General features: G+C 41.9%; 1 protein-coding gene across 3 annotated transcripts in view; it reads right to left on the bottom strand.

Annotated features, from left to right (window-relative positions):
- phf14 (PHD finger protein 14) overlaps nucleotides 1-12,152 on the bottom strand; it is a 93,966-nt gene extending 81,814 nt beyond the window's left edge. For all 3 annotated transcript variants that reach the window (XM_079571222.1, XM_079571223.1, XM_079571224.1), the window contains exons 1-5: nucleotides 12,037-12,152; nucleotides 11,079-11,189; nucleotides 10,125-10,597; nucleotides 8,286-8,708; nucleotides 6,721-6,853 (exon numbers count right to left, since the gene is read on the bottom strand). In XM_079571222.1, coding sequence (XP_079427348.1) covers nucleotides 6,721-6,853; nucleotides 8,286-8,708; nucleotides 10,125-10,597; nucleotides 11,079-11,189; nucleotide 12,037 — 1,141 coding nt within the window. In that variant the 5' untranslated portion in view covers nucleotides 12,038-12,152. The remainder of the gene's footprint in view (nucleotides 1-6,720; nucleotides 6,854-8,285; nucleotides 8,709-10,124; nucleotides 10,598-11,078; nucleotides 11,190-12,036) is intronic.
- Between the last annotated feature and the right edge of the window lie 1,692 nt (nucleotides 12,153-13,844).

Here is a 13,844-nt window from a genome sequence, read left to right as displayed (position 1 = left end):
TGGACTATCTGCTGACGTCTGAATGAGATTTAATGGGAAAAACTTCAAGACTGCCAACACTTTCATCCATGTCTGTAGTTTAGCAAAAATGAAGCACAATCAAATCAAAATGAGGAACAGTCTTTTGCAAAGGGCGAAACATCACGTCTCCATTGGGGGAAATGAATGAAAGCCTGACCTTGGATGATTAAAAAAAGAGCAGAAAACATCAAATATTTTTCACAAATGCAGTGCCTTGAAACTGCTACAAGCCCTGGATGAGAATTAAAAACATAATAGCAAATGTAAGTAACCACACTTGTGCCTAACGTTTATGTGTTGTAATAGTAAAGTGTAGTAAAGTACAGTATATTGGAAGTAGATTCATTTGTGTCGTCATATCATGATGTCATTTTGATTTTCATTCCTACTAGTGATCCAGTGACCACCAGATAAATCCTGGTTGTTGGATATTTTAATGATGTGCTTTTATCCATGGGAGTGGGCTGTAACTGTGACGACTCTATGCAGATCTCATTACCGCTGCTACAGTGGAACGACGGCGATAACCCCACCGTCAGGAGAGCAGGTCTGCGGCGCTGCCTTGGCTCGCTTCTTTTGATCACTCGTTAGGTGCGAGCGTGGCTTTCATGTGGGCCGGGCGTCTGCTGAGGGGAGCGGGCGCCGGCGTCTGGGCAGCGGGGCAAGCACCAGAACAAAGGCTGGGGAGTAGTGTGAGGTGTGCCTCCTGACAGCTCTGCGCGGCACTCCCCGACCCGGCTTTTAACATTCAGCATTACACGGCTGCGCTCTCTGTGATCCGGCCACTCGTGCTGCGTTTCCACAGCTCTCCTGAACCCAGACGTGAAACTTTACAAGTCCAATATTACGCTTCAGTCAGGCTTAAGATATGTCTGGACACTGGAGCTTTTGGATTCCGCGACTTATAACATCGTTTCCTTGTTAAAAAAAAAAACACCTTTTTGCTTCATTCACACATGTTTGAGTAATTTTTGTTCACTTTGGCTGTTTCTTCTTTTACTGCAGGAGCGCTTTCATTTGTATGTCCTGGATTCTGTAAAAGATAAGATCCAGAAGTGTCCTCTATATTTACAACTCCCATAAACGATCATCGGACCCATTCTGCGCTCAAACTGTATTTATTAAGACGTTAATTTGCTAGGATGCCGTTGGCTAAAAATGGTGGCTTGTGTCCTGTGTTTACTATTGTTAATTCCCCCACTCCAAGCAACACACAAGATACTTGAAAGGTGAAATATCGATGCTGCGCTGCCCAAAAGTCGGTTTATCGGCCATGGCCCATGATTATGCACTTCTGAGCAAACAGCTTAACAAAACTTCAAACTGCTTTTTCGTCAGTTTCAGAACTTTGAGTTTGGATTGTTCTAAGTGGGAAACAACAATTGATAGCGGTTAAAGCTAGGGTAACTGATAATATTGTAGAGTAAATGCCAGGATGGATGAGTGTGTGAGTGGTTGGTAGTGGTCGGTGAGGCCGATGGTGGAGATTGGCAGCCTCGCTTCCTTCAGTATACCCCAAAGACGGCTGTGGTTACAATAGTAGCTTACCATCATCAAATATAGATAGAGACGGCATCTCTGGAATCGCCCATATATGGTCATTTTTCTCTAATTACTACTTCAACAAACACTGAATTATGAATATAGTTTTCTACTAAATAAAAATACAAAGACATGGAGAGGAGCAAATTGGTTCAACAGCCCATGAATACATTAAAAAAAACTGAGAATGCTAATATGATGCTACTTGTTAGCATTGTGCTAATGCTAACGCCAGCTAGCGCTTGCTATGACTGACGTTTTTTCACTTCTACAGAACAATCTGCTGTGAGAAAATATCCATATGAACCCGATTTACACTGGACTTTATTTGTATGTGATAAATAAGTTCATATTCCACCAGAAAATGGCTAAAATTAGTGAAAAATTGTGTTTCCCAAAAGATTCTATTTTCCCCCTCGGCGAGGCCAAGCCCCCTTCTATGACGAGATGCCGTCTGTATCTATGGAGTGAATGAATAAGGACTACAGTGTGGCGCTTTGAGAAACTTGGTAACGCAGGCTTGAAAAGCGCAATACAAGTGTAAGCCACTATTATTATCACTAAGCTTTATTTGTTAAACAGTTTGATTTAAAAGTCACACTGTGTAACATTTTGGACAATACGGTTGCCATCGATACAAAACATGCTCCATGACCAGCTCGACACAGAAAATGCTCTTACTGCAGTGGGTAATCAAAGGATGGATTTGGACGAGGGCCTATAACCTATACAAATCTCAAATTCTGCTTTAGTCACATCTCCATGGAGACGAGCTTGAGATATAACCACTCCTGGTAAAGTTACAGTCATGTCTTAGGAGAGGTGAGCCGCTCACAGCAAAAGCACATGTTTGTTTGTATAAATGATGAATAAAAAATTGTATCAAAATTGTATTTATTGGGTAAAATTCTATGCAGTGTGGCTTTAAAGGCAAGTATGCCAAGCGTATCAACAAGCTAACCTAAAATCATGCAAAAATAAGCTGAACATCCTGCAGTTTGGCCGTCGCCAGCGGCAGTGGTCATGGGTGAAATCCAGCAAATTTACCACACTGGTCAATAAAGTAAACCTGATCTTACTACGCCTAAGGCTCTGTCTGAAATCAGTAACAGATGTCAATAATCTTTAACATTCCAGCTAAAACCTAAAAAAAAAGAAAACTCAGGGAGAACTTTGTCCAGAAAAACACCTTTTAACAAGTCCCTAACTTTTTGACAGTTTTCTGAAATTGCCCCAACAGCAGCGACAGATTCTTGCATTAACCAACAGAGTTCATGTCGGGGCACTTTTGGGACTATTTTGTTTTTGTTTATCGCAGCACTTTTGCATCAGTTTAAAACACATTTCTCCCAAATTATACAGTGAAATGTATTTGTGATAAACCGGGAGCTCATCAACAATTGTGCTTACTGCGAGGGGTCAGAGCGGGCCGCCTCAGCGCTGCGCTGCTCATAATCAGGCACATCTCGCTGTGGCAACTCAGCTCAACTCCAAATAAATGCACGGGAGAGGGCCTGAATGCATAAATACGGAGAGCACCTGAAGGAGAGCACTGGATTAAAGTGCAGAATTTATAGAGAGGAGAGAGCGGGGACCAGCAGAGGGGAAGGGGAAGAAATACGATATTCAAATGCTTTGGCGACGCATTCGGAGTTAAAAGTAGGGCCACATCAAGCAAAATCGCAAATACTATGATTAAGTCACAGAATTAAATCTCAAGTTTAATTCTCTACCGGAGCACAAAGCCAACATTATCTCAGAAATTTGCAAATAAACCAGACTTTTTGACCTTTCATATTCAGCTCTGTATCCGCAGTAAAACCATTTCTGAACTTTTTCCACACAGCGGGGAAATTGAAAGCAGTAAAATCCTCAAATTTATGTCTTAAAACTAGAATTTCTGGAAGCTCGTGCGCGCAGTCACTGTGTTTTATTCCTTGGCGTGACGCTGCACTGTAAATCTGAGGGAAGATACTGTAGTCCATCAGCACAAAAAGAGCTGAGCTTCAGAATTAGACCTAATAGCGTCGTAAATCTATCCATTTGGAGCAAAGTACACAAAACACACGACTTATGGCCAGAATTAACTTCCATATTTTACTGCCCTGAATAAAAAGGCCTGTCTTTGCCTTGCTCCGCGTCTTTTACCTGGGAAAGGAGATAAAAACTCTCTCTCTCTCTCTCTCGCCTCCTCCAGCCCCCCGTGTGTCTCCTCAGGCAGATTAGACAGCTCTCTGGGGAACTAAATATCAACCGAAGAAAACAGGGTAAATATATGAGCTCCTGTAATATCAGCCGTGTGTCCACAGGGAGCGGTGATTAGGAGCATTTCCACTCAATCTATTCAGAATGACATGTGAGAGTGACCTGGAGCGCATCAGATAACCACGGTTCAATGAATACGAGTTCCAGTCTGTCATTTAGGGCTCTTACTTCTCCAAACACCTAGCAAAATACCACAGCGAAGTATTATGAGAAGGAGTTATCGTGTAATAATTAGGGCTGCGTACTGTTAAACGATACCAGTTTAGGCACTACTGGTATCGACAAAATAAAAGTATCGGAAAAAAATCTTACATTTTTAGAGCAAAGTATTGATACTGTTGGTCCAGGGACAGCATTAAAGGCAGTGACTTGCTTGTTTCCAGTGTTAATTTTGACAACATATTTTAATTTAGTTTTAGTCTTAGTCTTTTGACGAAAATGTAATTCGATTTTAGTCTAGTTTTAGTCAAAAAAATATCTTCAATTTTGGTCTAGCTTTAGTCGACTAAAATTGCAAGTAAATTTAGTCGACTAAATTTAAGATGAATTTAGTCGTTTACTTACTTAGTAGTTTACTTTGCATTGATAATATTCATTATAATCATATTTAATCTTGTTCCTCTGCTTCATGGAGCTGCTCCACATGAACAAAGCTCAGAGCTGATCCTTTGGTAGAGAATTTACATATGAGGCTCTTTCAGACGGTCAATAGAAGTTTGGATGATTTTAGTCTCTCCCTTTCATTTTTATTTAGTCTTATTTTAGTCGACTAAAATTTCTGGACATTTTAGTCACAGTTTTAGTCTCATGAATAACTTTTAATTTAGTTTTAGTCCAATTTTAGTCATCAAGAATGTCACTTTGACTCAAATTAAGACTAAATATTTTAGTCGACGAAATTAACACTGCTTGTTTCAGCTCAAATACAAAAAAAATTTCCCCAATTTTTGGCAAATTTTTATTATTTTTTTCCCTATTTTTTTCAAAAGAAAATTGTCCAATGTTTTCCCCATTTTTTCCTTATTTTTGCCCCAATTTCTCTTGTTTTCCCAAATTTCCTCCCTAATTTTTGCTCATTTTTTATTAATATTTGCCTTTCCCCCCATTTTTTCTACCATTTACCATTCTTCACTCCCCCCATTGATTTCCCAATTTTTGCCCCATTTTCTCCCAATTCCCTTTCCACACGTTCTCCCAATTTACCCCCATTATTTTCCAAATTATTCGCCATTTTTCACACATTTCTTGACATTGGAGATGAACCCGATATTTTAGTATCGTTCAGGTAGCGGTATCAAATAACAAGTATCATTATAGCACTGGTATAAAAAAAAAAAATGATGGTCCCTAACCCGAATAATAATCTGCTGGTTATTACCATGTAACAATGTTGTTCCCTCATTAAAAACAAATCTGAATTGGTGTTTGGGGCCATTCATGCATGAGCAATCTTTGAATATTCTGCGGCAACTATTCCCCCGAAACTCTCCTCTCATCCGCCAAGCACCAGGGAAAACATCCACTTTGTTCAGCAGCCTTTTTCTGATGCTAGCGCTGATGTCCCATAGTAGCTACATCCATGGAGCCGGTGAGGTATCGGGGGTTTGCTTTGATGGGGAGTGAGGGGACGAGCTGTGACCGGCATCAGGCACTGTCCGAAATTTAGGAAAGCTAGTTGCAGAGTAAGCGTCCTCTCGCTGCAGGATCTCTGCCAAGTGAGACAGTAACAGAGTAGAGCACCAGCGCATCGCCAGAGTCATACGGAACAGAGCCCAGGTACGAATGGGACTGTTTTTTCAGAAACATAAGCACCCCTAGCAAGCCGCTCTCGCCTCAGCTAAACACACACCGCCTGAAGCCTGTAACTTGCTATGGCAAACTTGGTCGAAGCTACTATTGTCTTCCTGTAAGCACTCTTTGAACCGTCGCACAGCGGAGACGAGTGCAGACTCAGGCTTTTACATTCTCCACGTCTTGCTGTGCGTCATCGAAGAACAATATGAGATGGAAAAAATTGTGCTGTGTACACCGGGCTTTGAAGAAATGAAGGAGATTTACAGCTCAAGCCAAACTGGAAACGAAGAATGGAAAACTTTGAACAAGCCGTTTTAGATCAATATAGCATTTTCTTAACAACAAAAAAAGGCATTCCTTAATAACCTTAAAAAAGCAACAGGGCAGAACCTTGCTCCTCCTGCATTTGTGTGCGTCCCTCTTTGTAACTCCACATCAGCCGGTGTTGCAAGTGTCTTCCTGTAAGCAGCGCTCACACAGAATATTAAGAGGCTGTGGACGAGTGTTGCCACATTGATCCAGTGTGCATGGTCAGCTGGAACAGCCCGGGCTGCCTGAGAGAGCTGCCTTCCAGAGACAGACTTCCAGAGGCATTGATTGTGTTCGCCGCCTGACAGCGCTTGGCTGGAAAAGCTGAAACATGGACTTTTCTCTCTCCTTAACCCCTCGCACTTTCTGAGGAATAATGCGACACGCCGCGTTCTACAAGAAATCAATGCCACTGTTTACTGTAGCCGACACACGGGGCTTCGGTCCTTGTGATGTGTGGCTATGCACTTTCAATTGATGTCCGATGAAAGCGAACACGAGCTATTCATTTTCTGAGACACCCGTGATAAAAAAAATGTTGTGTTTAAAAGGACAGAGGTAATGAATACACTGTCATTACCACTATTTTGTCGGCGTTTCACTCACTGTAAAATGGCAGATAGCTGACCCTTGAATGTGTAAAGCAAAAGCATGATTTCAGAAGAACAGATCAGGTTGTTTTGCAACAAAGGAAGATAAATAGATAAGCTGAACAGTCTCTGATCTCCTTTGGTTGCAGAGTATTGTGTATTATGGTGTGCTCTGGTGAATGATGGCACAGTGTGGTACCTTCGTGCACTGTGACCCCGCAGTTGTCACACTGGATGATCTCGTCGGCGTCCTCGCTGTTGTCTCCCAAACACACGCAGCAGATGAGGATGTGCTGTGTGCTCCAGCTCTGGGAGCGCTCCAGCAGGCCGTCCTGAGAACAACACACAATCATCAGTGTCCAGTGTCCACGCCTGGCACGCTCTAATCCAGCACACAATGCTACAAAGACACAGGCATTAACCTAGACTGGCCCTGATACCATCTAAAGCTCTTTGTGTCTTCCTCTGTAAAGTAGCCAGCCTGCTGGACAATACCACATTCATCTACTCTGCTTTCAGTGAATAGATATCCCATAATCACTTTGACAATACATAAGGAGTGTGCCAAAGGTTCGACTTAGCTCTAGAACTAATTAGTCTGGCGTGCCTGTCCGAACTACTTTCTTTTCAAATGCAGGAGAGTCTGGGGACTTCCTCACAGCAGATCAATTCTCTCACGAGTTTGGTTTAGAAACAAATACATTTGACACAAATACATTCACAAAATTGCAAGCAAAAGATACCATTTAGTAACTGAAGTGAATGTCAGTCAACCACAAACTGTGCGTGCCTTTTGACACTTCCAAAAAAATAACTCATGCAAGTTTTTCTAGTAGCCAAAACAAATATTGACCTAAAGACATTCAAGGGCGTTTTCACACAGGCTCTAGTTAGGTCGACCTAAAGTGGCTCTCAACCCGAGAGCTGCACTTTTCGGTCAGTGTGAATCCAACCGCAACACTTTAAGCCGGTCTTAACAGCCGATCCGAGACCGGCTGAACCAGGTGGTCTCAGAGCGGCTCTACTGGAACTCTGGGATGGAGCGGGTGTGGTGTGAATGCAGCCGACAACTGTCACTTTCACGCCTCTTTTTTGCACGCAATGAATATACACACTGCATGAGGAGATTTAGACTACTGCTCTGACAAAGCAAAATGCATCACTTTATATGAACAAGATAAGTCTCTCTTTCCCGTATTTCCCTTCCTGCTAAGTAGTAAAGCTATCCTCTCCATGAGGCTCGCATATCAGCCTCAGTGTATTTAAATTAAATGGTGATTAGCAAATCTCAAAGATGGAATAGAACCCTCAAAACAAAAAACTATTCTTCATCAAAACTCTAAAAAGTCAAAACTCTCCTCCGCTCTGCCGACTTAAACCTCCTCAAACCCATCACCAAATCAAAGCACCGAACCCTGGGGGACCGAGCCTTCGCCATCGCCGCCCCCACCCTCTGGAACTCACTCCCCATCCACATCAGAAACTCAGACTCACTGGCCACCTACAAAAAACTGCTCAAAACACACCTGTTTCAACTCACTTACAACCAACAATAGCTCTGCCATCTTTGTTTGTCTGTCTCACTTGTAAAGCGTCTTTGTGTTTCCTGAAAAGCGCTATATAAGACCTATGTATTATTATTATTATTATTATTTAAAAAGCATGCCGTTCTTGTATGAAGTAGCTCTTCATATTGAAGTCTTCTCTCATGTGGCCATGTTAACATGTGCATTGTGAACTGAATGATGATTTGGTGTGGTGTACCTCGTTGCCTTTGCCCTGGGACATGCTGTCGTTGGTGAGCTCCTCGTCCAGCGCGGTGGCGCTCTTGCTTTTGTTCTTGCTCTTGTTCTTCTTGTGGGTCTTGTCGCTGTCACTGCTGCTGTTGTTCTCGTCTCCGTCCTCCTTATCCTCATCATCTTCGTCCTCATCATCTTCATCATCATCCTCTTCATCATTATCATCGTCATGATCGTCGTCATCGTCGTCTTCGTCACTGGCCCCGCCCCCCTCCTCCTCAGCCCCACCCCCTTTCTGAGAACCAGCCTTGCCCTTCTTCTTCCCTGCCGCGGGCCTCCAGTCGTTGTCATCCTCGCTGTCGTAGTCGTCCATCTCGTTCAGCTCCTCCATCGTGGTGAAGTCCAGCAGCGGCCGGTTCCGCCGGAAGTTCCACTTCTTTGGTTCAGTCTGAAGAAAAGACAATGACAGTTTCAACAAATTAGTTTGCATTACCTCAGAAAAGATTATTTTTTATGCTTTCATTTACATGTACTTTTGAGTTTATGTTTTGGGTTATTTAAAGGAATAGGCCACCGTTTTTACATACTGAGATCTGCTCTTACCTCACTTTAGTCGAGTTAATATATCCCCGTCTGGTCTTTGTCCGTGCGCTCTGTCACGCAAACGGAGCACATACGCAGCCTCTCCCACATGTCACATAGCTCCAAAAAAGCTCACGATAGAAGCTACCAAGCTCTTCCACGTGTTCCCTATTTAAATAAAGTTACGTGAAGTGTTTTAATGCGAAGTATATTTACACAGAAATGTAGCATGTCGATTTTATAAGCAAATAAAAAGGGGGACTATATTTTGAGGCGTAATGATACGAGGAGCAAAACGTCCGCGCAGTAACTCCTAAAGACTTCCCCCGCTCACTTCCGTCAATAACCTTTAGGAGTTACTGCGCGGACGTTTTACTCCTCGTATCATTACGCCTCACAATATAGTCCCCCTTTTTATTTGCTTATAAAATCGACACGTTACATTTCTGTGTAAATATACTTTGCATGAAAACACTTCACGTAACTTTATTTAAATAGGGAACACGTGGAAGAGCTTGGTAGCTTCTATCGTGAGCTTTTTTGGAGCTATGTGACATGTGGGAGAGGCTGCGTATGTGCTCCGTTTGCGTGACAGAGCGCACGGACAAAGACCAGACGGGGATATATTAACTCGACTAAAGTGAGGTAAGAGCAGATCTCAGTATATAAAAAGGGTGGCCTATTCCTTTAAAGGGACTAAACAGAGTTTACAAATGCTAAAATTATGCTTTGCTCCAGCAATGTCCTAATGTGTAGAATGAGCCCAGACCGATTCACCACAACTACCACTAAAATCCTGCACTGCCACTCAAAAATGTGTTACTTCGGTCCGAATAGCCATCATGCACGAGCTTAATATAGAAACTGCAGTTATACGTAAGAACTGAGGAGGCAGTAGTGAGTATAAAAATGACAACTTCCAACTAGTCCCTTTAACATATGTGCAAATTTCCCCAAAAACATTTTTGGGAAAAACTTTTTATGGACTCACCCTTTGCTCTTTTTATTTCAGATTTTGAAATGAAAAACAAGTTGCTTTTACTAATGTTTTGAAAAATATATGAATAATGTTTCGAAAAAAACCTTGGCTTAGACAAAAAATGAATGCTCTTCTTTTCACAGGAGGCTGTAGACCTGTCCTTCAAATCGCAGCACGTTGATAATAGAAATTGATCCTAGTGATGATGATCAACAATAATCCAACTGAAATTTGACTAATTGCACAGGCCGACCTACAAGAAACAAGCACAGAATAAAAACGGCAGGGCTGCGTTTACTTTACCTGTGACTCATCTGTTGCTGCCCCAGACCCAGACCCGGAACCAGAGGCAGACACAGAGGCAGAAGCTGGCTCAGAGCTGGGTGCAGCTTCAGGTGCAGCTTCAGGTGCAGCTTCAGGAGCAGCTTCAGGTTCAGCTTCAGGTTCAGCTTCAGGTTCAGCTTCAGGTTCAGCTTCAGGTTCAGGCTCAGGCTCAGGTTCAGGCTTGGATGTCTTCTTCCTTCTCCGGCGGCTCTTGGGAGGAGCGGCTGCAGCGCTCTCTTTGCTGGGGCTGTCTGTGGACGCCTTGGACGCCCCTGAGGACGGCTTTGCCTTGTCTTCGTCCTCTGTTAAGGCATCTTCCGCTGCCAGGGCTTTGGCCTCCTCCTCATCGATGCCATCATCTGCGGAGCCCCCATTTTCCGAGTCACTCTCCGACCCCGCCGCACTGCCTTTGGAGCCCTCCTCGTCGCTGCCGTTACCTGTTCCATCGGACCCTAGTAAACAGAAGAGAGATGTGACTGCATATTAATATTATTAGGCCGACGGCCTCCCACCACCAATCACTCATTCAAGTACATCGCTGCAACAAACTAATACTTTGCCAATTCATTAATGCAACAATTACACTCTCAATTAATCCATCAATAATTAGAGAGTAAATAACTCATCAATCCAACTTTTTTAATGAAATTTGAACTACATGAAGATGAAGACATTGCTGCTTGAGGACTTCTTGATGGAGTTTAAAATAAAAAGCTTCTCTTTCCAGGCTCTCAAAAACCTGCCAAAACCCATGGATGTACTGCACGAACATATTTCCAATGTATTTTGAAATACACACAAAAAAAAGAGACTGACAAGATGATACATTTACACAACAGACTAAATGATTATGAATAAATACAAATTGAAAAGGTTAATTACCCGAGTGTATCAATCCAAACAGTTAGTGACTATACATGTATGTGAACTCACCTGAAGCGTCTCCAACTTCGAAATCACTGTCGTCTGAACTGTCATAATCCAAGGCATCCAAGAGAGAGGCAGCAAGTGGCTTCACCTGCCGCCGCTTCAAACTGCGGTCCACTGACAGAACAACAGTGATCAGGTCAGGCTTATTGGTTGTTTACATTTATATATTAGTTTTTAGTGTGTGACCTTGCAGAGATGCCTATAATTAACATATTATTAACAGGAAAAGCCGTCTGGACAGTTTATTATAGTGAAAGTGACTTATTTTAGAATCAGAAAAATGCAGCAGCTGATATCACTTCATGATAATTGCCCACTTACGTCAAATTCCACCTAACATGTACATTAATGCGGTGTAGACGGACATAAACGTTCATGGTGCACTTTAGATGCTGCTCTATCCTGCTGCTGTGTGTTAACGTGGGCACGTTACGCCTTACGATCATTGTTTACACTTAACCGCTTGTTAGCAGCTGTGAAATGTGCCAAATGTCTGGCCACAGTGCACTGTGGGTTTACACTTGTTTTTCCAATAGACAGGAGTATATAGATTGTAACTATAGGGATTTTAACCAATTAGTTTGCTTCGTTAAAAAAAGGCTGAATGGTTAAACTTCCCCTGAGCTAGCTGTGAAGCTAGCGCTAACACGGTTCATTCATACTCGTTCACCTCGGAATTACTAATAAATAACCCACACAAAGCACATGGTCTGCAGTCAGCGACAAAATAATGTCCAGGGTAAAGTACAGCGTAGTTTGGGATTCACAGAAACAATTACACTATGATAACGTTAGTGGTTTGTGCTGTCAGTAACCTAGCCGATACAGTTAGCCTAGCCTGTTAGCAGCTAAAGCAGCAACTCAAGACTTTTACAATCAACATTACACGGTTTCTACGAACTGGAACTTAAATTACAGTTCCTGTGATGGGCGAATGAGAAAGCATGTTTGAAACACTCACTTCAGAGGTCCTATTTACAACAACGAGCAAAGAAGGTCCCGTGCTATTAGCAGCATGTTCTGTGGACAATGGGCAACACAACACAGCAGTGACGTTTTCACGTCTGGATGTTGTTGCCATGGGGACGCAAGAGACCAAGATGGATACATCGGGGCATAATTATTCAATTTTACACAGCCTAATGCGTAATAACTGTACATAATAGCAATTATTCTAACAAAAGCAATTCAATTCAATTGTTCTTATGCACACTAAATGCTACATTTAATTACTGTGACAAACAATTAGCATAGAAATGTGTTCTTTTCATCTTTCTACCACAGCATTTATGCTTTAGATAGATTTTGATGCAAAGGCTGTAAACCCTGTTATATGAAACCGGATTTATGTTGTGTGAATGACAGATATCAGTCTTTAAAGTAGGCTCGTTCTCGGGGAGCAAAAATGATCACTAGGAGCTGTGTGCGTATTTTGAACCTGTGCAGAGAAAAGAAACTGAATAAAAAAGGGCATTACTAGCTCATTCCGGCAGGTTCCGACTGAAAGAAGACAGAAGAGGCTGTAATATTAAATGATCTTATTTACCAGTATAAAATAATAAATAGCCAAGCAGTCATTGGAATGTGTAGGAGCCAATCTTTATAACTATGCCTCCTATCAATTAATGAATCACTCTTCATTGAGGCTTGAAAACGTCTACAGTATTTTCACAGACAAGTTTATTTTAAAGTGAGGATTTCTTGTTTTCAGTTTGATTGTGTCTATTATTAGCCAAATAAATGAAAATGCGAAGATAACCAATAATTGACATGCTTCTTTTGTCTTTCTTCTTCCGCTAATGACCCACCAGAACCAGAGCGAGGCTGTGCAATTGCGTAACTATATCAACTCCACTTTATTTGACAAACTTTCTCGAACCAACAAGCCACTATTTGTATTTATGGCATTATTTCAGTCTCGCCAAGATTTTTCAAGTGCTTGAGAAACCTTTGCTATTGTTGTAATTTAACTTGTATGCATCTAGAAAATACCTCCAGCTTTAAATATTCTGTAAAATGCAGTTATACAACATACCAGCAGAGGGGGCACTTCTCCCCTTGATTTGCTCCAGAGCATGCTTCACCACTTTCAGATAAAGTGATTTCATTCTCATCATTTTTTTTGTTTCGCGTTGGAGTCTGTATCTTTCCACAAAAGTCTGTGAGCATAACATACTGCCAAGCGGCCACATGGATTTCATTCTACAGTTTATAACAAGGTAAACTGAAATTGTGCATTGTGGTCCAAGCACATTGCTGGTTCTTTCAGGGCGCTGATCGGCACAGTAATGTTTACAACTACTGGCTGTTCTTAGCATGTGTCAGTTTAGCATCGGTGCTACTTCCAGGTTTGAGATTGCCTGTAATACCCTGTCAATGGTGCACAATATTGTCTTTTTTCGAACACAATATGCTGCAAGGGGGCAAAATTACACTACCCAACTACAAGCTTAAAATCGAGTTCAGCCTCTTGAAAAGTACATACTAAAATATACATGGATTTTGTGAATAATGGTGAAAGCAGAAGGAGTTCCAAAGGGTAGAGTATTGCCAACAACTTCACAATACAATACTTATCACGATACAGAGTTTACGATATGTATCACAAGACTATTATTCCAAGTTTTAAATTCTTACCACCCGCCTTAACTGAGCGCCTTTTCTCCAGTTTGGCATTACCCAAATCTAAAAGCTTCTTGCAGCGACCAAAACACCGATGAAAATACAACAAAAAAACTGCCAAAAAGAAGCCAACAGAACAACATCATC

This window comes from Gobius niger (assembly GCF_951799975.1).
Source record: "Gobius niger genome assembly, chromosome: 14".
In the NCBI taxonomy this organism is placed as follows: Eukaryota; Metazoa; Chordata; class Actinopteri; order Gobiiformes; family Gobiidae; genus Gobius; species Gobius niger.
The sequence above is the reverse complement of the archived record's forward strand: the minus strand, read 5'-3'. Positions and strand labels throughout refer to the sequence as shown.